General features: G+C 40.9%; 2 protein-coding genes across 3 annotated transcripts; one reads left to right on the top strand and one right to left on the bottom strand.

Moving 5' to 3' along the window:
* Positions 1–2,315: 2,315 nt before the first annotated feature.
* LOC120739979 (dynein light chain 1, axonemal-like) lies at positions 2,316–7,474 on the top strand. Of its 2 annotated transcripts, none has more exons than XM_040042020.1 (8): positions 2,316–2,405; positions 2,838–2,876; positions 3,485–3,594; positions 3,782–3,837; positions 3,925–3,980; positions 4,506–4,632; positions 6,043–6,183; positions 6,263–7,474. In XM_040042020.1, the coding sequence occupies exons 1-8, from the start codon at positions 2,403–2,405 to the stop codon at positions 6,310–6,312; spliced, it is 582 nt and encodes a 193-aa protein (XP_039897954.1). In that variant the 5' UTR covers positions 2,316–2,402; the 3' UTR covers positions 6,313–7,474. The 2 variants fall into 2 exon arrangements, with proteins under 2 accessions (XP_039897954.1, XP_039897964.1); XM_040042030.1 differs by lacking the exon at positions 2,316–2,405 and adding an exon at positions 2,444–2,672.
* A 1,275-nt stretch (positions 7,475–8,749) lies between these two features.
* LOC120739138 lies at positions 8,750–23,343 on the bottom strand. Its single transcript, XM_040040828.1, has 6 exons — positions 23,268–23,343; positions 21,588–22,065; positions 20,738–20,741; positions 13,650–14,094; positions 10,163–10,237; positions 8,750–9,392 (listed from the first exon to the last, which is right to left on the bottom strand). Exons 2-6 carry the CDS (start codon positions 22,032–22,034, stop codon positions 8,876–8,878), a joined length of 1,488 nt encoding a protein of 495 aa, XP_039896762.1. The 5' UTR covers positions 22,035–22,065; positions 23,268–23,343; the 3' UTR covers positions 8,750–8,875.
* Between the last annotated feature and the right edge of the window lie 786 nt (positions 23,344–24,129).

The raw sequence follows: 24,129 nt of genomic DNA, 5'->3' as shown, positions 1-24,129 counted from the left end.
TATTTGAATATATATAATAAAGGTAATAATAATTAATGTTACACTCACAGCAGTAACAACTGACCATTTAGTTGTGATTATTGGGTCAGTAAAACGTCATCCTCTGTTTTTTTCACAGTTTACATTGTGTGATGCATTCTTCTTCTTATTATTATTAAAATTTAATTTTATTATCATAAGATAATGTCACAGAAAGAAGACCAGTATACTTTCCAGTGAAATAGACTCTCATTTTTCAATGAAAGCATTTAAATATATGAAATAAAGGTGGCTTTACCAAATAAAAATAATTTGCATTAAAATCAGGCCATAGCACTACTAAGCTAGGCTAGTTAGCGTTTAGCAGTGCTGAATAAATAACTTATAACACATATATAACATATAAATAAACATTAACACACTTAGCTAAACTCTCTTTTGTATATGTTTTTTTAAATTATTTTATTTTCTTTAATCCTAATTTTTCTTTATTTTTATGAACTGGTAAAGCCCCAAAAGCTTACAAACAAACAAACTCTTACTGGTAGCTTTCGTGTTCATGTTAATTGTGTAAATGCTGTGAGCTACTCACAATGTTGAGTTCCTGTTTCTCTTTATTCTTTATTATTCTAGTTTGATTTGAATTCAATTAGATTTTATATGTAATTACTTAAATGGCACATTGTAAGTGAACAAAAATAGCAATTACTGCTACTTCATTAAGCTAGCCTGATTAACCTTTAAGCAGTTAAACATGTTTGTAGGTTCTTAAGCAAACTGTGTAATATTGTGTGTTATCATAGTATTACTGCAGTTATATTTTATGCCAGTCTTTTGGAATAAAAGGAATATGTACACACCTATACAGGTATTTTGGTAAGCTTTGGGTTTTGGCATCTTGAATCTCTGAAAATGGAGCATTTGAAAAACTGCTAGAGAGAAGAGTCTAACAAACTGTTTTATTTTGATCTGGATGGACACATTTTGCAAATTAAATTTGACAAAAAAAACATCCTACGTACGTGCAGATGTAACTCTAGTGTTTTTTTTAGAGAACTGCTCAATTTTTCAGATTTCTGCCTGTTAGATGAGACGATGATGACACAGAGTCCAAACAATGGGAACAACATTAGAAATCAAAGCAGTGAAGCAAAAGCGCACAAACTTCATCACTGATGACTCATGTGTCACATTTGACTCGTTGTTCTGGTAGATTTGAGAAGCCGAGGTTTAAAAACAAGGTTTATGTGTCATCAGTTAATTCAGCCGCTTCCTTTTTAACTTCATGCATCTTTAGTTGATTTGTCATCTCCACTTCCAATGCTCGTCTCATCAGGCTGAAACATGATTCTTTGTTTTCTACAGTCAGGACTGCAGGTCCTGTGAAGGAGGTAAAAACACAAACCTTATAAGTGCCTTTTAATCCTGCAAGAGGTCAGAGTTTGATTCAAATAAGACTGATTACAGGTAACGTGGGTCTCTTTAATCGATATCCTTGTTGTCTTGTCAGCTGTTTATTTTTTAAAAAGCATTTCAGAAATCCACGATTGAAGGTTTTCTAGTGTGTTTTATATTTTATATGATTTTACTGCAGTGCATTGGTGTCATCGTCTGAAAAATGAAGCTGTTAGCAATCAGATGCTTCCCAGATGACACTGCATGGTTGATCAAAATGAACTTTTCTGTGTTCAGAATTCCATCAGTTTTGGAAAGATCTCCAACACCACCCACTACAACTTAGCTCTAAACCACGACAGACACTCCACTGTGTTTTAAAGATGGATGTAGACCCTCACTTATACCTCTCTCCTCCTCCGTATATACTGACAAATTGAACCAAACATTTCCCTCTTTCCCTTCCTTCATGGATCAGCTGAAGGTCCAGATGCAATTCTCATGTCGTTTGTCAGGATCTGGATTTTTTTTCCTGTTTTTTTAAGGGCATGACTTTCATATGCTGTTCTTCTGTTGTAGATAGTTTGTTATAGGCCTGACACTATCTTTTTCCTTTACTTGTCTAGCTTACCCAATTTTTTTAAGAACATACTGCACACCAACTGAGATAACCCACGTTTTTGGCTCTGGGATTTACCTTTTTGAAGCAAAAATACTATTTTATACCTGTAAAACTGTTATCTTTGGCATTTTTTATAAGTTCAACTAAATAAATGGAAACAAATGAAGTGTCCTTTTATGCTACAGTGATTTATATTATCACTATTAGTACTATTACTACTACAGTCTTGAATGGTATAATCTTGAATAACAATCCTTTGCTTTTATCAGGTCAACAACGACTTGTAGCAGATTAATTTTATTTCTTTCTAGTTAAATTTTACCTCTAATACGGGTCAAGTACAGTGCGCATGTGCAGCCGGTCCCCGACAGTACCATAGCAACAGCAGTGGACATCAGACGCGAACATGGTGAGTGTTTGTGTTTTCGGTTGGTTTTGGAGCTTTTTGCCGTTTTTGAGCTGCTGTTTGAGTGATGGTACCTCTAAAAACTGACAGAAGCTCGGAGTCACCTCATGTCTGAGCGTTTTACCGGCCGGAAACACGAAGCAGCGCCACATCCGCCGGCTAACACGGGCTAACTTTAATTAGCTCCTTAGCTCGTTAAGTAGCCGGAAAACAGCAGCAGAGTCCTGAAGGAGAAGCTGGATTAATCTCTGCTTCGGCTGTGTGTGAAGAGTCAGCATCGAGCCCAATATTAAAAATCTATAGTGAACTATTATTATCATTGATATTAAGATGGTTCTTATTGTTATGTTAGCCCAAACCGGAGTGTTTGCTTGTGTTGTCATCACACTTTAACTCAGACATGTTTCTGATTGGTCTAAATGTTGATGTTTCCAGGCAAAAGCAATGACTGTGAAAGACGCGCTGGCCAAATGGGTGACACACACACACACACACACACACACACTCACCCAGCCAATCAATCAATCAATCAATCAATCAATCAATCAATCATAATACAGTGGACTCGGATGTAAATCAAACAAAACATCACATAAAACACATGGAAAAATAATTTCCTTTAGAAAGACAGCAGTGGGCTGTACTCTGAAACAGGCTTTGAGACTTATTCAGAAAACTTTGGCTTTATATCACCATGGTTACCAGTGCTGCAGACCTTAACCCGCTTCCCAGCAGCTCTAGTCCAAGATCAAGCATGAAATCACTGCCTATCAGACCAACCAGAGCTCTGAAAAATAATGTCAACATTCTGAGCTCAGAAGGCAGATAGTCCAAAGATTTAAAGGTCTTTATGAGCATTATTCTTTTCTGTCCACCTGAAGCTCATCACTGATTCACGTGCCAAGATATTTACACTGCTACACAAAATAGTTTACCACCACAGGAGAGACAGTCATAGGATTCATCTTGAATTCCACAATCAGCTCTGCAGATTCAGACACCTTAATGTCCAAGAACGACACCACCCAGACTCACACATTGGCTGCCACAGTGTGTACATGTATGTGACTGTGTGTGTGCAGGAGGAGAAGTCAGGCGAGAAACGAAGCGAGGCAAAAGCCGTCAAGCTGTACGGTCAGATTCCTCCTATAGAGAAGATGGACGCATCGCTCTCCACGCTAACAAACTGCGAGTGAGTCGTGCAGACGGGACGCCGTCTCATAAAGTCAGAAGTACTTCACTTGTTCATGTTAAACTGTGAGAGTCAGCAGAACAGGAGGACACCCAGAAACAGCCTTAAAAACAGCAGCAGTGGCAGGTTTGGGCCAAACACTCATCCTTCAAATCCATCACGTGTTGTTGTGTCGCTTTCTTCACAGGAAACTGTCTCTGTCCACAAACTGCATCGAGAAGATAACAAACCTCAACGGCCTGAGTGAGTGCTGACTACACACACACACCCACACACACTCTGACCACAGATGGAAACGTGTTGTTGTAATGGGATGTTTGGTCCTTCCAGAGAACCTGAAGATTTTGTCTTTAGGAAGGAACAACATCAAGTCGTTCGCAGGGCTGGTGAGTCACACGGGACACTGAGGCGTCCTGGGGGCGTGGGTGAGACAAATAATGCACGGCCACAAGTTAAGACGCATGATGACTGAGTTGTTGCCGGGTCTAAAGTTTCCAAGTGCTTTAGATTTGACAAATCACGAGCACCCATGCAAAATGTTCTCCTTCATCTTTTCATACCTGTGTCATAAAAAGAATATTACCACCAGAAACTCTGTGTTTATCCCGACATTATTAACATGACAGCATCAGCATGTTGACCTGAAAACCTACGACGCAGGTTCAACAGATCCAGGATGTCTGTCTGTGATCTGGCTTCACTTAACCCAACATCATCATCAACAACCTGGCGAGAGGTCACATGAATAATAAGATAACGAGATGATTCTTCATCACATATTTGGAAAATGCTTTTGTTACATTCATAATCATAACAGTAAAACTAAAAGTAATAATAATAACCAAGGTTTTATTAGGATCCATTTTTTGTGTGAATTATTTTACATTGATTCTGTGTGTGCGTGTGAGCAGGAGGCTGTAGGTGACATACTGGAGGAGTTGTGGATCTCTTATAACCAGATAGAGAAGCTGAAGGGAATCCAGTGCCTGAAGAACCTGAAAGTCCTCTACATGTCCAACAACCTGGTCAAAGACTGGGGTAAGCGGGGGTTAGAGCAGGTGTGGTGATGCTCGCTCAGTAATAAGAACACAAAAACATCCCGCGGTCCTTTTTCCTTCATCGCTGTGACGGGTTCATGGTGCCGATGTAAAGTTGCCGTTGCTGCGCCTTTAGCCAGCTACAAAAGACTAGCGAGCGTGAATAGAGTAATATTTATATAAGTGTCAGGTGATTTCAAACAGCTCGACAATGATCACACACAAACACTTTGTCTGCAGTTTGTCTGAGAGATAAATGAACAGTTGCTTTGTTTTCCAGGGAGAGAAAAAATGTCAATGTGTGAGATGGATGGAGGAAGATGAAAGAGGACAGGAGGGGCAGATAAGAGACTATTTTTACACTAAGGACTGCGAGATCTTACATGTATTGGCCTCATTCATTTTAGTTTAGTTTATAAATCAAACGAGAAACGTTATGTTTCTCTGAATTGTGTTTTTGTTAAATTTCTTGCAAAACAAACTAGTTTTACTGATTTTCTGGATGAACATACCAGCCAGTTTAGTGCAGACCGAACTGGTTAGTTTGCAGTGATGTGATGAAGTTTACAGGAATCAGAATCGGCTTACTTTATTAATCGATAGGGAAATTATGTGGGTTACAGTTGCTTAAGCACGGTAACATGAACAAAAACAGGCTAGACTATTTAACAATACAACATGTTATGTGTATTAGATGGAGGAGTTGTACAGGGAGATGGTCACAGGCAGGAATGATTTTGATTTTGGTGATCTCAGTCTTGCACTGTGGTGAATTATTGTTACATCAGTTTATATTTAAGGTGGTGCTGATTAGGTTCACTGACTGAAATCTGCCTTTCGTATAAGCTGTGTAGTGTTTATAGCGTCCAGAGGCTTCACAGCAGCAAAACAAATCAAAATACTCATTTCATAGTATTCGAGCATTACTCATGAAGTAAAACTTCTATCATTTCCCCTCTGTGAAACACCCGGAGCATGGCACATTGCTGTGCAATTGCATTAAAGCTCTATGGTATTATTAATAACACAGTGTTTGGTAACCATCGAGCTCCAGGCCTTCCTGTTTGCTCACCGGCAGGCTGATCTGATTCTGGACGCTCCCTCGGTCAGACAGCCTCCTCCTCCTCCATGCTGGACTGCAGCTGGTGATGACAGTCGTGGTCCTCTAAAGTGGGATTTATAATTGAGCAGAGCGCTATCAGCTGTAGGACAACATGGAGGACAGTCGGCTGATATTTACTCAAGTCCGTGTTTTAAGATTTACTAACGTATCTATAGAGCGCCGGTGCGCCTGCTGCTGTTCTACTGTGAAAGTTTTCTTTAGGTGAAATAAGTTTTTATTTTTCTTGAATCCAGCGTTGTTGTTTTAACTTGTTGCTGTGGTGAATGTTGTGTTTTGTGTGCGTTGCAGGAGAGTTTGTGAGGCTGGCGGAGCTGCCGTGCCTCGTTGACCTCGTGTTTGTCGGAAATCCTCTGGAGGAGAAACACTCGGCCGAGGGGACGTGGATGGACGAGGCCACGAAGAGACTCCCTAATCTGAAGAAACTGGACGGTACGAGTGCTTCAGAGCAGGAACGGATCATAGTGCCGAGCTGCAGCCCGCAACTGATCTCTTCTTCTGCATTATTCAGGAACTCCGGTCATCAAGCAGGAAGTGGATGAAGGAGAAGGAGAGAGCTGAGAGGCGTGAGCCCTGCGTTCCCTCAGAGTCTTCCTCTTTTTTTGAGTTTCCTGTGGTTTGTTACGGTGCTTTCTTTTATATGAACCATTTTTTAATGACAGCACAGACTTTGTTGTAGATCAACAAGCACAAGAATGTTTGTTTTAGAGTTTTTAAAGCTAATTTCCTAAAAGCTGTTTACAGCCTTTTACTGACCGACTGGGATTTTAAAGCTAATTGTTGTTAACTGTGACGGTGCAAGAGCATCAAATCCTCCTGTTCTCAGACTGTTAGCATCACACCAGGTGTTTCTGGCTGTAAATACTGAACTCTGTGTTCCCTCCGTTCACATCACACTGGACTAAAACCAACTTTATAAAGTAGACACTACATCAGACAAGGAAAACTTCTCAGCAGTGGTGTCAGCAGCTGTTTGAGTAATAATAGAAGAAGACTAAACACTGGAAGAGTCACTAATGGTTAAATAGTTAACGCCACTTTTTAACGAGTGCTGCTCCCTGCAGAGCCTACCTCCCACCTCCCTGGACTCCAGCCTCTGAGGCTGAAAAATGGAGCTGTAGTTCCTCTAATGTCCACCAGAGGCTGTCTCCAAACGTGCCGCCTGCCTTTCATTGGTTACTGTGTGTGACCTGTAAGTGACCCCTTTAGTGCCTGAGCTTAACCACTTCTGAAACTGCCACCCCTACAACCCACTAACGTTGAGGTCGTAGGTCTAAAAACGACTCACGGGGTTGATCGTGCATCAGAGGATGTCGATGTGGGAGTGTGAGGCTGGGCCAGGTGAGGCTCCGCCCACTGGCTCTGGAGTGAGCAACCTCTCAAATGTGTCAATCATAATCCAGCCAATAGTGGCGTCCTGCTGTGCACTGATATCAGCTGACCTCTTAGAAGTTGAGCTTCTGATGGGAAACAAAGGGAATATCTCTGTTTACGCTCTGCTGCTGCCTCAGATCAGCCTCCTCTGCTCGGTGTGTCACTCGGCGTGTGTCACTCGGCGTGTGTCCACCGCAGAGGCTGCAAAGCTTCACCAGACAAATCTGAAGAAGAAGAAGGTGTTTCCTGCTCGTTTATCCACCACTGTCTCTCTCATGTGTTTTAAGTTATTTCATGTTTGTACATTATTATGGTCCTTGGAATGATTTAATAAATATTGTTGATGTAACATGTCTTTACTCACAGCAGACAACAAACCTACGCCCAGAACATACCCAGTGCCCTGCACCTCCGATCAGCCTGTTAGTGGTGCTGTTTTGTTTCTGACTGCATCGTGAGCTCCTCTTCTCATCAGCCGTGATCAAAGTTACACAGACCGTTCACTGGCAAACTGACAGCTTTAGCTTTAATGTCTGATTTAACTCATTTGGACTTCAACTTCAGCTCCAACGTGCAGAAATGCTCAGGCTGCGGTGCATCTGTGGAAGGTGTTTTATATGAATCCAAACAAATCACGAGAGGCTGTCACAGAAGCAAAAACACACAGAAATACTAATTTCGTAGTATTCGAGCATTACTCACAAAGCATACAGGCACTGAGGCAAATAATGCAACGATTATGAAGTGCAAAGCTGGATTTATGAAGTCAGCACAGAGACTTTGGGCTGTGAAACCACCTCACAGATGCTGATCGCTGACTACCTCTTCATTTCGCGCTCTTATGAGCAGCTGTGTCTTTCGGGGTGAGTCACAGCCTGCAAAACTGGCATCACAAAGGCATCTAACTGTTAATAACACTGGCAGCTACACCCAGCTTTATAAACAAGGTTGCATGAGGTGAAAGTTTATCCACCACAGATCAAACTGCAGGTGCTGCCAGCGTCCACATGCAACTGAAGTCAGGGATGCATTTAAACTGGGAGGTGTGGTCCATGTTCAAAAGCAGACAGATATTTAAACAGCTGCACGTGCAGGATGGACGAACAGCCTCCCATCACAAGTCTCATGAACACTGCTCAGCTTTGAAGTCACTGATGAAGTCCTGTGTGCTACATAAAGCTGCTTCTTTGTCTTTGGAAGATTATTATTGTTACTCAACACAGACACTAGAGTGTGAGCACAGTGTGACCTGATGTAACGTGACGTCCTTGAAAAGCCACAGTGTAAGACTGGCTTGGATGGTATCAGTGAAAAACAGTGTTTCATTTGTTTCTGTAGCTCAAGGACGAAGCTGCAAAAGAATGTGACATACAAAGTTAACATATGTCCACTAAGACGAGAGAAAGTGTCTTTCTCAGCCTGAAAAGCAGCTGTAATTCACTGTGCTGACACCGTGTGTCTGATTTTTAGAGCCAAATGTTTTAAAGACGTCTTAATTTAAAAGTAGAAAATTACAGGTCGCCCAGGCCTTCATGTCTAAGACACACCTGTAGTTTCACCTGGCTTCATATATGACTGGTTCTACTGTATATAAAAATCGTGTTGAACACACACAGAGAGCAGCTCACTTTAATGACACGTTTATTCTTCGGTTACAGTCACACGGTTACAGAAGAACACGTCATTTATTTTATCCAAATATATAAAAATACATTTGAACGTACAAAATAATCAGAACCTGCTCCTGAGTTTACCTATAGCCCCATGCGCTGCCTCCAGCGCCATGGACAGGTTTTGGTTTGATGGTGCCGATGATCGAGATTCGATTCGGGTCCCAGACACAATTCTCCTCCAGGCCGCTCTTCACCATCCCACAGCCGGGCGGCACCCAGGCGGTGTCGTAGCCACTGTATTGCCAGGTCTTCTGAAGTGGGTGGTTCTGATAGTTGATGACGATCACCCGTCCCACGTTGACCTTAACTTTAATGACAACTCTGTCATACTCAGGGTAATCAATGGGATAACGGCTTGCTTTCTCCAGGTCTCTGCTGAGGTAGACCCCCGGACCGAGCATCCCATTTTTAGACTGGCCAAAGCCCGTCATCAGGATTCTTTTAGCATTCGCACTGGTGGTGCCGTGGTACATGGCGTAGGTTTTACCGTCTCTTGGCCCTTCACAATCCACTCGGATTACCCCTGGAGGCAGGAAGTCATCTTCAGCCCACTGGAAGTACATTTTTCTGATTCGGATGTTGGTGTGATTGTCTCTGCAGGAAATCATGAGAACATCACAGCGTTAAGAACAAGAAGCCTGAGCTTTAAAATAGAGAGTTAGTTATATTAAATGGGGAGTTATTATAAGAAATCAGGTGATTTAAATGATTTTTACAGTATTTATAACTCATTATAAAATAACAGTGGTTAATCCTAAATACTTTCCAGTCCAGGCAGGTGTTGTGTTTCGTTGTGTTGCATCAGATCTGACGATATGAGATACATTTAATCTTTTTTTTTGTTATCTCTCAAATTGGGAATTATCACTTCATTATCAAAGTGGGCATGGACGCTCTGCTGGGTGCTGGGCTCCTGTTTCTGGCTCATGCCGCTCTCTCTCTCTCTCACACACTCACAAGAAGATTGTTGATTTATGTATCTGTGCATTTTCATGCTTTTGTGTTTCAGGTGCTGTATGTTTGTTTTTTCTCACAGGTGCAGCAGCTGGTGATACATCGTGCATTTCTATCTGTGCTCTGTCATGTTCTTATTTTCTCCCCTCTTCCCCCCTTTTTATTTCCTCAGATCTTTAAAAAGCAAACCGTATTTGGCACAACAGTGTGTTCAGATTATAGTTCTGACTGCAAAAGCTGACAGACAGGATAAAGTAAAAACAAACAAAAGATAAACTTGCTGTGCCAAAGATGAGTGTCTGGCCTCAGAGGTCAGCGGCTCTTTCTGACTTAATTTGACTGTTATTAATGGAAAAATGAATATTTGAAGAAAAAGAAACATGTAATAGAATAAGTTTGAACTGGCTCACTGTCCATGTAGCTGTGAAAGCCTGATGACGATGTTCTGTTTAATGTTCACGTTTATTTCAGGAATCATCACCTCACTGAAAAGTTGTTTCACAATAAGTAGAATTTCAAACTCAGGTTTTCTGAATCACATTTCCTGCAGCCTCTCCCAGTTCTTTCACACAGTTGAAAAGTTCATCATTAAGTCCTGATAAAATTGGCATAAATCTGCTTTTATCAGTCGGAAAGTTCGCAGCTGAGTGTAAATATGTCCTCATTCACACAGCACTGACAACGTTTACTGCAAACATTCAGACTTTTTAAGGAAAAAAGAAGAAAAGTGTGTTTGCTGAGTCCACGTACCTCTCTGCAGGCTGGTCCAAAAATGGAGTCTGTGTCTCACTCTGCTTCTTTTTCAGGAGGAAATACCACAAACAGACATCCTCCTTTCAGTTTCGTTTCACGTGCTGTTAAGTCCTTCACTGTAGGTTATAGGCAGTATGTGCTGGAGTACTTAGTGTGAGTTAGGTTTCACTCCTGCCATCCAGCAGCACACAGATCAGGGACTTTTTGGCAGAACAGGAATTCTGGTACTTTCCAGTTTTTCTCCATGATCGATTTAAGGTTTTAAAGGAAATTGGTCTCTTTTTTATTTAGAATTTTATGGTCTTGCTCAGATGCAGATGAGCTCTACAGCAGGTTATCAAAAGACTCAAAAGGAAACAGGAAATTCCAGTCCACTCATTTTCCTGCTGTATTTGCAAAAGTTTCCATTGTCCTGCTGCAGACTGACTTACGTTTGCACAACATAAACCAGCTTACAGGGATACAGCTGACATATTTCCCATTATCAGTGTGACTCTAAGGATCAACATCATCACATTGATGTCCTGTAGTGATGAGGGCTTGTGTGCAGAGACATCGACGCTGATCTCTTTGTGTTGTTTCATACGTCTCTTTTATCTTCCTGCAGTTAATTTGTTCCTCGTTGTGTTGCTTTGTAGCTTCTTGTGGTCGCTGAGCATCTTTTTAAAACTATATTTTTTCATTGTTTTGTGTGCACAGACATGTAAAAGGTGACCCAACACAGACTATGAGCACAGTTTGTGTTTGTGTCATTCTTCTGTCTGTTTGATACCATTGTGTATTTCCCGACAGTCATTTTTCCCTCTTTGCTTTTTTAGTGTCGATATTTTTACATCTTTGCATGTTTTTAAAATTTTGTACCTTTGCGGTTGTGATATTTTCTTTCTTTTTGTACATCTTTGGTCCTTTTGAATCTAACTGGTGTCACTTTATTGCTTTATTGTAATAACTGGAAACCCTGGTCAGTGGTCATTTTATTGTCCTCAATGGGAAATTGATTTGCAGCATGTCTACTCATCAAACAACTCAGACATTTAAGAAAAACAAACAGAACAGCCCAAGTTTTATCAAGAGCTGCAAGAAAGTGCCGTGTGTGACAGTGTTGGCAACAACAGTTATGGTTTAGTGTTGTTAAGCACGATAATAGCAGCAGGTATAAAGACACTATGTCTCGTGGTTTTCTCTGCAGGCACTTCACACCGATGACCTGAAGGAAGCAGCTGAAAATCTCTAAAGAGACGGTTTGTTTTAAACTTAACATGACAGAGGTCGCCTTCCACAGCACCTGCCTGTTATAAAAGTCCAAAAGCTGGACCTGAGACCTCCCTGAAGTCTGACCAGCCATTTTAACCAGGTTACCCAGTCCAGTCTTATTGGTCAGTGTCATGGTCCCTGTGTCTACACTTTATTTTTTGAGTGTGTCTCCTGATTAAGAACACTGAGTAATGCCTGCTGTCATATTCAGGGGGCGCTGTGGCTCCACAGTAATCACTGCCACATGGATGAACTTGTTAATCACTCACAGGCTCTTTATGAATCTACTCATTAATATTATGTTATTCATTTATTCTATGTTTACACAGAATAAATCAGAAATACGCCTGATCGCATCCACACAGCAGCTGTTTCACTTTCAGCACATTCAGCAGGAAATAAAATAATGGATGCTCCATTAATTCAATTCAATTCAATTTTATTTATATAGCGCCAAATCACAACAAAAGTCGCCTCAAGGCGCTTCATAGATACAGAGGAAACCCCAACAATCATATGACCCCCTGTGAGCAAGCACTTTGGCGACAGTGGGAAGGAAAAACTCCCTTTTAACAGGAAGAAACCTCCGGCAGAACCAGGCTCAGGGAGGGGCGGGGCCATCTGCTGTGATTGGCTGGGGTGAGAGAAGGAAGACAGGATAAAGACATGCTGTGGAAGAGAGACAGAGATTAATAACAGATATGATTCAATGCAGAGAGGTCTGTTAACACATAGTCAGTGAGAAAGGTGACTGGAAAGTAAAAACTCAATGCATCATGGGAATCCCCCGGCAGCCTACGTCTATTGCAGCATAACTAAGGGAGGATTCAGGGTCACCTGGTCCAGCCCTAACTATATGCTTTAGCAAAAAGGAAAGTTTGAAGCCTAATCTTAAAAGTAGAGATAGTGTTAAAGTGCCAAGTCTCAGCTTTAATCTTATCAGAGTTAAATAATCCTGAATTTAAAGTCTGAGTGCTTCTCAAATCCTGCCAAAGATGTTTTTCACAAGTCTTTCATATGCATCCAGGATTTCTCTGACTCTTCTGATGATATTATGTACTGCACATGATGACATATTCAAAGTATTCACAGGTTTAGATTGAGGAGGATTATTTTAAAAACAGCTCTGCAACTTGCAGACACTTTCTGTTCCTTGTGGAGATTGAGGAACCCCTGCACATATTTACTTCTATGAATCTTTATGAGATGAAGGGCAGCCTCCTCCCATAGGCAAAATCTGCTGTTAAATGACAGCCAATCAAAACTGCCTGAGGAAACTGCTGGTGGCATCCAGCTCTACTAAGAGCAGCGAGCATAAAGGGAGTGACTTTTTTTAAGTGTTCTATCAGCTCATCAAACATCAGCAAACACACAAATGCAATTGCAAGTGCAATTTCAATAAAGGAGTTTCATTCTAACCAATGCCCGCTGGTGGCTACGTTTTTTTAATGAACCAGCAAATCTGCTCCTTAGATCCACTGCAACTCTCAGCTTCTTTTATCAGTCATGTTGCTGGCCGGTTGCAAACTGTGGCTCTTGTAGTTTCTCTTTAGCACCATTAATTTTTCCAGGCCTTTGTTTCCTCCATCCCAGTTGTTTTTAGCTGTGTCATTGTCATCAAATTCCAACAATTTCTTTTTATTAAACAGTAAAATGTCTCAGTTTAGACATCTGATGTGTTTTCGGTGTTTTTTATGCATACAAATATGGAATAATTAATTATTTACATATGAATATTGCAATGAACACAATAGTAAAGTCATTTCTATGGCACGTTTATTTTTCAGGTTACACTGACATGGTTACAAAATATGTCATTTTATGATTTCTTATCCAAATATATAAAAATACATTTGAACGTACAAAATAATCAGAACCTGCTCCTGAGTTTACCTATAGCCACATGCGCTGCCTCCAGCGCCATGGACAGGTTTTGGTTTGATGGTGTCAATGATTGAGATTCGATTCGGGTCCCAGACACAATTCTCCTCCAGGCCGCTCTTCACCATCCCACAGTTGGGCGGCACCCAGGCGGTGTCGTATCCATGGTCATGCCAGGTATTCTGAAGTGGGTGGTTCTGACAATCTATGGCTTTAACCTTTCCCACGTTGACCCTAACCCTAATGACAACCTTGTCATACTCAGGGTGACCGATGGGATAGCGACTCGCTTTCTCCAGGTCTCTGCTGAGGTAGACCCCTGGACCGAGCATCCCATCTTTAGACCGCTGAAAACCTGACTTCAGGATCAATCGAGCACTCTTACTGGTGGTGCCGTGGTACATGGCGTAGGTTCTACCATCTCTTGGTCCTTCGCGGTCCATTCGAACCACACCTGGAGGCAAAAAGTCATCTTCAGCCCACTGGAAGCTCATTTTTCAGATCCAGATGTTGGTGTCAGTGTCCCTGTAGAAAAAATATGTTACTGACATCTGTGCCAAAAAGACAAAACAGATAAGATTAGCTATGAAATTAAGAATTTTCCTCAGTGAACGTCCAAGCAAATGTACCCCATGTGACTCTACAGGCCTGAGTTAGCACGTTAAAGGTTAAAGTTCATGACAGTACAATTAGAAAAAGAGGACGAAGCCTCTTCTCTCTAAAAACAAACAACATTTATGTCTTTGGTTTTCAATATGTTGAGCTGGAGATCAGTGATCAGGGCTCAACAACAAATCCGTGGCTGGTTTTTGCTGCCGTGCAAACACCTAACAATAACCGTGTTATTTGCATACGTTCAAATGGTTTTACTGTCAGATGTGCTCCGACACAGGTTTGTGTACAGAATCACCAACAGCAGGGGACAGAACATCCTTCTGCTGAACCAGTCGATGTCACAACCTCAGACACAACACTGTTTACTCTCTGGGTCCTGTAAGTTAGGAAGTCGTCCAGAAAGATTTTTACTCGAGTCACACTGATCGAAAAGCCCGTGCATTAAAAGCTGTGCTTGAATCTTATCAAGTGCAGAATAAATGACAGTCTGACCTCTGACCCCTCAAAAAGCTCCTGAATGATAGAGTGTAGTTAGATTTCCACACTGTGCAGTTTCACTTAATTTTCTGTTCATCTGAGGCTATAAATCATTTTAGAACCTGCTAAGAACCAAATTACTTTGATTAACTCAAAGTAAAAATACAAATAAATTTAAAACAGTGTGACATTAAAGTTGAGCAGCTGATACCAAAATATTGTAATGTTTTTATGGCAAAATGTAAATATAATAGGTGTAAAAGTCTGGGGACAATCATACATTTTCAAATGACAGTTTTCGAACACTGAACTCATTGAAACGTTGCCATTAAGTACAATTTAAAACTAGCTCAGGTTTGCTAAGTTACATTTTTCTGCTGCTTCTCACTGGATCGTTTAGTCCTGATTAAACTGACATAAATCTGCTTTTATTAGTCAGGAAGTTCACAGCGGAGTCTAAATATGTCCTCATACACACAGAACTGACAACGTTCACTGTAAACATTCAGACTTTGTTTGAGTCCACGTACCTCTCAGCAGGTTGGTCCAAGAATGGAGTCCGTGCCTCACTCTGCTTCTTTTAACAGTAGACGTCCTTCTTTCAGTTTTGTTTCATGTGCTGTTGCTCGTCCTTGTCTTTAGGTTACAGACAATATGTACTAGGTGTGGTCAGTGTGTGAGTTCGGTTTCACTCCTGCCACCCAGCAGCACACAGATCAGGTGTTTTCAGCCAGAATGAAACGTTTGGCACTTTCCAATTTTCCTCCATAAAAGTTTTGTGATATTAAAGGAAATTTGTCTCCTTAATATTTATAATTTTATGCTCTTGTTCAGATGCAGATGAGTTATATCACAGGTTATCAAAAGAAACACGTAACAGGAAATGCCCGTCCAGTCAGATTCCTGCTGTATATGCAAATGTTTCCATTGTTCTGCTGCAGACTGACTTTCGTTTGGACCAATGAAAGTTTACGGGAATTTGGCTGATATATTTCCCTATTCCCTATATTACCTAGCTCCTGCTATGGCTCTAAGGCTCCTGCTAACTGATGCTGAAAATGACGGCCTGAATCTATTATTACACTAAATTGACTTCTCTCAAAATATAAAAGAGCCCATCAGTGTCTTTAGTCACACATTTGCTAGCATAGATAGCATAGAAACTGAACATTAAACAGTCTTCTTTTGTCTTTTCATTACTTCAATTTACGATAATGGGTTATACAGCTGTGGGGTATACAGTTCATTACAGCAGACGTCTTTCTGAAAGTGCTGTAACTAATAACCCTTTCCCACTACCACCTACTCGAGTCGGCTCTGCACACCTCGACTCCTTTTTGGGGTTTTCTATTAGGTGGTGGTGCCTGGTACCTACTGTTAGTACCTACTCGGCTGAGGATCCAGGTGATACGAAACTGTGACGTCACCAGACGGCATGTCACCGATTGGCTAGTCAGTGGTGTCACTCGATGAGTCTTGAGAGCTTCTCCTTTACAAAAATCTAAACCGCCATTTTGAAACCTGGCAACGAGGGAAATGTGTACAGAAAAAAACAACACTGTGGCCCCCGAGTCTGACACAAAGGCCCAGACTGAGCAGCAGGTTTACCATCACCTCAACGTGCTGTTGTGGCGTTCATGTCGCACAGAAATTACATCAACATGACCGGAACCGAGTTAAGTCAAGTCGAGCCAAGTAGGTACTAGTGAAAAAGAGCTATAAGTTTAATTCAGATCAAACTGAGGTTATTGTACTCGGCCCTGAAAATCTTAGAAATATGGTATCTAAGCAGATTCTTCCTCTGGATGGCATTACCTTGTCCTCCAGTAACGCTGTGAGGAACCTTGGAGTCATTTTTGACCAGGACATGTCCTTCAATGCACATATTAAACAAATATGTAAGACTGCTTTCTTCCATTTGTGCAACATCTCTAAAGTTAGAAATATCCTGTCTCAGAGTGACGCTGAAAAACTACTTCATGCATTTATTACTTCCAGGCTGGACGACTGTAATTCATTATTATCAGGATGTCCAAAAAACTCCCTGAAAAACCTTCAGTTAATCCAAAATGCTGCAGCAAGAGTCCTGACAGGGACTAGAAAGAGAGAGAGATTTCTCCTGTTTTGGCTTCCCTTCATTGGCTGCTCCTCACATACAACCTCATGTATCAATCTCACCTGATGAATTACGTAATCAACTGAACTTCCCTTCAAGGTGGTCTAGGTGAGGAAGACCAATGTAACCTGGAACAAAGAAAGAGTGGAAAGGGAATAAATAACTCACCTGTGTTTCACTCTGCTCTGTTTAAAAAGAAACATCCTTCTTTCAGTTTTGTTTCACGTGCTGTTGTTAAGTCACTTTAGGACCACACCCAGTAAATATTGACTTAACAACAGCACGTGAAACAAAACTGAAAGAAGGATGTCTCAGAGTGGTTTGAAATGAAGTTTATTAAACTGGAATTCAAACATGGATTTAAAAGTGCAGAATTTATTCTACAAATTATTATTTAAGCACAGAATTCTTTATTTTGATGCGCGTGGCTCTTGACTCCATAGTCAGTGTGTGAATTAGGTTTCACTCCTGCCACACAGCAACACACAGATCAGGTGTTTTCAGGCAGGATGAGACTTTTGGTATTTACCATTGTACCTCCATAAAATATTTAGAACAAAGAGAGGGTGGAAGGGAATAAATAACTCACCTGTGTGTTTGTTCTGTTGCTTAACAATAAGCTACCTGTCATGTCGTTGAACCTGTTGTAAATCCATGTTTAACTTTTTCTGTTGCAGATTTCTTTGTCTTTCACCTTCAGGCAGACTGGATGTGTCGGTTAAGAGTGGCAGACTCATTGTTTTACTTTCCCCAAGAGGGCACACAGATTTACATTTATAATGCCTTTGTTTTGTTGTTGTTTTTGTGATTGATAACTTTGTCCTGTTGCTGGCAGACCAGGCGTGTGATCGGTCATATGATGTGTACACTGCTTCTTTTTTTGATTGTGCTTTATAGGTGGACTGGGAAACCCTGGGTCAGTGTATAGAGCTGATAACAATGGTCAGTGATCATTTTATTGTCCCCAATGGGAAATTGATTTGCAGCATGTCCACTCATCAAACAACACAGACATTTGAAAAACAAACAAACAAACAGAACAGCCCAAGTTTTATCAAGAGCTACAAGAAAGTCCCATCCTCTAGTTCGCAGTGATCGGTTGCATCACTGGAGGGGACGAAGTCGCTTATAGGAGAGAGGTGGCCTGTCTGATGTCATGGTGTGAGGACAACATCTTCACCCTCAACACTGACAAGACAAAGAAGATGATAGTGGACACGAGGAAGAAGAGGAGGCCTCACCAGCTGCTGTTTATCCGGGGCCTTGAAGTGCAGAGGGTGAGCAGCTTTAGGTACCTGGGCGTCTACATCAGTGAGGACCTCACCTGGACACTGAACACCACACAGCTGGTCAAGAAAGCTCAGCAGCAGCTGTATTTCCTGAGGAGGCTGAGGAAATTTGGTATGTCAGCCCCCAACATGGACTGCTCACACTTCTGCCCTCGAGACGGAGGTTTAGGAGTGTGAAATCCAGAACATCCAGACTCAACAACTCCTTCTTCCCCACCGCCATCAGACTCGTGAACAGCTGACCTATTTTCGAACAGTAATAATAATTTTTTGCACATCAGGCCATCCTGCATATTAAGCTACGGCTCTTTTGCACACATCTGTTTCAGAATAAAATATTTTTGTCTCCCTTTCTGTCTTCATTTATTTATTTGTACTATTTGTATTTTAGCTGTTCTATTTCTATTGCATATATTAATCGGCATCTGTGGGTGGACAGCAAAGAAAGAATTTCATTGCACAGAGAAATGTCTTTTTTATTCTTTGGACACATGACAATAAACACTTTGAATCTTTGAATCTTGAGGGAAATGCTGTGTGCGACAGTGTTGGCAACAACAGCAGGTCTTCACTGCAGGCACTTCACCGACGACCTGAGGGAAGCAGCTGAAAATTTGACTTTTCATTCTAAGAGCCTGAGTCCGTTCGGTCCCGAGACAAAGAGACAGATTACCGTACCAAACAACGCTACAAAACATTAGAACAGATTAAAAATGTATCATAATTTCAGATGAAACATAAAAATACTCAATTTCCTTAAAAACACAGCCGTTGTTGGACCTTTTTTTGTAGCAGCAAAATGTGACTCAAAGGGCAGAACATCAAAAACTACCCTCCAAATACTTCTAACTGTCCACCAGTTCAATGGCTGCTGGCACCGTTTACTATTGTTAGTGCAGGATGGGGCCTGACCCCCTGGAGTCAGTGACCATGTCTTCAGTTTTCAGGGTGTTGATCTTTAAAAATGACGCCAAGAAGCAAACTCATCCACAGCCCCGTGACTTACAATGACTGTTATCATGTGTACTTTGACAGTCATTCTATTACAGAATATAGAGCAGAGGAGAGAGACAACATCACTGTGATGAACCAGTAGAGTATATACAAGGCCTGTATGCAAATATCAGTGGAAGCTCTTCCACCTGCTGCAGAATCTCCTCCCTGATGTTCATCACTAGAGACGTTAAAGCAGCAGGCCTGAAATCATTTAGTGATGTGGGGTTTGTAGTCTTTACAACTGGAGCATTTTCTAAAGCTCTGGAACCTTTTGCTTCTGGAGTGATAAGAGGAAGATATAAGAAAAGGTAAAGTAAAAATCTGTCAGCTCATTGGCCAACTGAAAACCAGGAGACTTCTTTCTTAGTACTGCTGCACATACACGACCCACATGAAGTGGAGATGTGACTGAGCTGCAGCAGACAGACTCAACCTGAGTCCAAACCTTTGGTGAGTCTGGGTAAAACAAATAAAGTGAATATATCTTCTTATCTGCACGCTCGCTTTGGCCCAGGCCACAGTTTCCTGCTCAGCTAGCTCAATCTGACTATTCTGGACTTTTCAGACTCTGCTCGTATCTTTGATTAAATTCACAGTAATCTTCCATCTGCTTCTCAATTTCTGTGCTTGACTTTTCCACTTTGGTGCTATTTCACATCCCTGCTCTCCTGTATATGAAGAAACCTCCAAACTAACTCTTAGGGTCCAGTCGTCAGTTTGTCAGTTTTTATGAACTTTAGTGTAAATTCTTTATATTTTCCTTCATTTAAATTTTTTTTTATTTTGGATTAATTTAAAGTAATGCCTGCTGTCATGTCCAGGGGGCGCTGTGGCTCTACAGTAATCACTGCCACATGGATGAACTTGTTAGTCACTCACATGAATCTACTCATTTAAATTCTGTTATGAATTTTTTTCATGTTCACACGTTTTCAGATCTTCACTATGACTCCAGGTTTTATGTGCTGTAGGTGACGATTTCATGCTCTCATTCAGAATCAAAAGACTCAAAAAGGACACTTGTAGCAGGCACCGCCCACCCAGCCAGATTCCTGCTGCATTTTCTGCTGCAGGCTGTCTTACGTTTACACAACATAAACCAGTTTACCGGAATAACATATTTCCCATAAATGTGATCACTGTAACTTTAAGGTTACTGCTAACTTTATATTTACACTTTCAAATGTCTGTGAGTATTTTTTTAAGCTAAAAAAGCAAACCCATGCCTCCTAAAAAAGCAAGATCCCCAACAAACCCCCTTTTGTTTTTTGGGGGCTATTTTATGTCCTCTTTGCTATTAAAAAAATCTTTATAAGCAATTTTTTCCCTTTTTGTGTTGTTTTGCTTGGATTTTTGAACATCTTTGTTTCTTTTTTATGATTTTACATTTTTTTAAGATCATTATAGTTTTTAGTTTTGTCATCTCTGTGGTGCTCATGTCTCCAACTATTTTAATTTTATGCATTTTTATAAACATTTTGTGTTACCAAGTTATACAGTGTCTGACCAGATAGAAATTTATTGTAAGCTGGTGTCACAGCAAACACAGTAGCAAAACTGTCTAATCAGCCAATCACTTGGGAGGATTCAGTGCGTTTAGGCACTTTGCTGTTAATGAATATATGGACGTTTACCTTTTTGTACGAAGTACGAAAAGTCTCTTCCAGTTAGAACTTTTTCCTTCCCACTGTCACCAAGTCTTGCTTCACTGATGGGGTCTTCTCACTAAGATAGTAGGCTCTAAAAATGCTTTAATATGAATAAATATTGAACTGATGTTACCGAGATAACAATATCCAGTTTGAAAAAGGAGACAGGGAGGCAAAGTTGACAACAGAATAAAGGTTTTTATTAATAAATAAACAAAAAAGACACACAAGCCTGTATTTTACCCCAAAAGAAAGAAACACACAAAACAAAATAAGTGTCGTTCAAAGGCTACATGAACCAAGCTCAGTCTTTATGACCAGCACGACCACGGCCAGCACGACCGCGACCAGCACGACCAGCACCACCACGACCAGCACTACCACGACCAGAACCACCACGGCCAGCACTACCACGACCAGCACCACCACGGCCAGAACCACCACGACCAGCACCACCACGACCAGCACTACCACGACCAGCACCACCACGACCGCCTTCACTATCAGAACTGCTGTCTGGCATTGGTGCGCTCCACCCCATGGCCTGAAATCCTGCTGGACTACAATGACACATACAAAACTCAATGTCTTTTTTTTTTTACATCAAAATATATAAAACGCTTCCAAATATGCAAAATACAACAATAACTGCTTGTGGAATTTACCTGTAGTGCATCCATGCACACCATGCATCATAATCATCATCATAATCATATGAGTAGGGATTATGCTGTGGGAGGTCTGGGAGTGAGTAAGTTAATTCTCTCATCGAGATCGGTCTTGAACCAGCTCGAGTATCCCTGACAGGTTTTGGTTTGATGGTCTCAATGATTGTGATTCGCTTGGGATCCCAGACACAATTCTCCTCCAGGCCACTTGGCACCATCCCACAGCCGGGCGGCACCCAGGCGGTGTCGTATCCGTGGTCATGCCAGGTCTTCTGAAGTGGGTGGTCCTGACGATTGATGGCCTTCACTTTTCCCACGTTGACCTTAACCTTAATGACAACCCTGTCATGCTCAGGGTGATTGATGGGATAGCGACTCGCTTTCTCCAGGTCTCTGCTGAGGTAAACGCCCCGACCGAGCATCCCGCCTGAAGACTGAGTAAAACCTGACTTCTGGATCGATGAAACATTTGCCCTTTTTGTGCCATGGTACATGACATAGGTTTTACCATCTTCTGGTCCTTCACGGTCCACTCGAACTACCCCAGAAGGAAGACCGTCATCTTCAGCCCACTCAATGCTCATTTTTTATTTTCTGATATCGGTGTCAGTGTCCCTGCAGGAAGAAGGGTTATTGTGATGAAGACATCATCAAATTAAGACAAAAACAGGGTAAGGGTTACGGTTCAAAAAGGCTTATTTTTATTATTATTATATGTCAAGTAATTTAAAGTTGTGTCCAGAAAAGCAATTTAAATTTACTTTAAATTCATTTTTAAGTAAAGTTAATCTTAAATAATTTCCAGTCCAAACATATGGAATAAAAATCCACATATACAATAATATACTAAGAAAAAAATGGAAAACATGAATCTTAAAAAGACAGAGACTAAAACACTTGATTCATTTCAGTTGGAGTTTGGCTTTATGATGTCAACATAAAGCCAACAGAATATAATGATAAAAATATATAATAATAAAAATAAAATGCAAATCTCATTAAATCCAACAACTGTCCCCCCAATTTTAAAATATCATAAGATGAATATATTCTATATATTATTTAACACAGTTGGGTAGATACCAAGTATACCAGTGTTGGTATCTTAATGCAGATAAAAATGAGACCTCTAAGTGGAGGTAATACCATCCAGTCAGTATCTGCTTAGACACCAGGTTTCTCAGGGTTATTCGCAGGAAATACAATAACAGTTAAATCAGAATTTAGAAGCAGAAAAACTAGTGGTCATCTAGACCTTTATGTCTTTAAGACAGGCCCGGGTATGTCGTATGTATTATTGTAATAAGCAGCACCTATGGAAAGTATGTATAAAATAAAAAGCACTGGTCCCAACCCAAGAACCATGTGCAACTCTGTGACTACGTTTTGTGGGTGAAGAAGACAGACGAGAATATTTACATGAAAAATTACTAGAATCTACTAGAACCTATTAGAAATTATCCAAACAGGTGCATTGCATTTTCTTCAGCACCAACACCCACAGTACAAAGTACTCGACTGTCTGCAGAGGAATATTATGGTCACTGGTACTGAACGCTGCCTAGCAGGACAGGTCCAGAGAGTGCACTGTCAGAGGCTTTCAGAGGGTCATTGGTAACCTTCACTAATGTTGTTTCTGTGCTCTGATAATCTCTAAATATTGACTGAAACTCTAGAAATAAACAATTCATCTGAAAGAGTCACAAAGCTGATTAGTCAATAAGCAGCTAACTGGACTTTAATTGGCACTTTATGTACACAGAACTATCTGTGAAAATCTAGACTTTGAGGAAAAAAGAAAAGCTGAGTCCACGTACCTCTCTCTCCAGGTTCATCCAAAAGTGCAGCCTGTGTCTCAGTCTGCTTCATTTAAATAACAATGTTCAGCCTTCAGGAGGAAGTACCATGAATAGAAATCCTTCTATCAGCTGATTCTGCACATTGTTACGTCCTTCACTTTAGATTGTAGATGATGTTATTTATTGGGAGTGGTCTGTACAGGAGTTATCATAGGTTTCAGTCCTGAGAACCAACTGCACACCACCCAGGGCCTATCAGACAAAACGGGCTTACGAGAACTTTCTTTTCCTCCACGAAAGATTTATGATCAGCACAAATTTGCCTTTTCAAAATGTACATTTTCCTATAGGTCTGTAAGACGAATTACAGGCAGTCAGAAATATCAGAAGGAAATGTGCAAACGGGAATCACCTGTCCAACTACATTCCTACCAGTATTAAAGTTTCCATTGCTCTGCTGTGTCCTCTCTTACATTTCTCATCACATAAAACATCTTATGGGAATATGGCTGACATGCTGTTAGGCCTGGACTTTTGGAAAATGGCACACGTTTGTAATTTTGCCTCTGTACACAACCACAGTGGGTTTAAAATCCAGTCAAGATTTTTAAAAATCAAGATCTGAGTCAAATTAAAGTGCACGCCCACAGCAAACTGCAAAAGTAACCTCGAGGCAAAGACATGGAATATTCTTCAATCGCCAAATACACCCAATAAATGCACTTTGAATGAAGCAGGAGTTGAAAAATGCTGTTTCTTCTTTAAGGTGACGAACAGGGAGCAGGAGAAGCAGATCTAAAGGGAGGACGGGGAATAAAAATCATCGTTGTTTTGTTTCTCAGTAACACAGCCACCTGTTAGCTTATTCAACCGGTTTTAA

The sequence above is a fragment of the Simochromis diagramma genome, unplaced genomic scaffold (assembly GCF_900408965.1).
Source record: "Simochromis diagramma unplaced genomic scaffold, fSimDia1.1 OVJJ01000321.1, whole genome shotgun sequence".
In the NCBI taxonomy this organism is placed as follows: Eukaryota; Metazoa; Chordata; class Actinopteri; order Cichliformes; family Cichlidae; genus Simochromis; species Simochromis diagramma.
Note: the sequence above shows the minus strand (reverse complement) of the source record. Positions and strands in the feature narration are given on the sequence as shown.

Excerpts from the sequence above, each read along its gene's own strand:
- LOC120739979 (XM_040042020.1), top strand. Across the intron at positions 3,838-3,924 it reads AACAAACCTCAACGGCCTGA|AGAACCTGAAGATTTTGTCT; the intron begins GTGAGTGCTGAC and ends TGGTCCTTCCAG. Across the intron at positions 3,981-4,505 it reads TCAAGTCGTTCGCAGGGCTG|GAGGCTGTAGGTGACATACT; the intron begins GTGAGTCACACG and ends GCGTGTGAGCAG.
- LOC120739138 (XM_040040828.1), bottom strand. The coding sequence starts at position 22,034 with ATGAGCATTGAGTGGGCTGAAGATGACGGTCTTCCTTCTGGGGTAGTT. Across the intron at positions 10,238-13,649 it reads AGCGCATGTGGCTATAGGTA|TGAGGTGATGATTCCTGAAA; the intron begins AACTCAGGAGCA and ends ACAACTTTTCAG. Across the intron at positions 9,393-10,162 it reads CTTTCACAGCTACATGGACA|AGACAATCACACCAACATCC; the intron begins GTGAGCCAGTTC and ends GATTTCCTGCAG.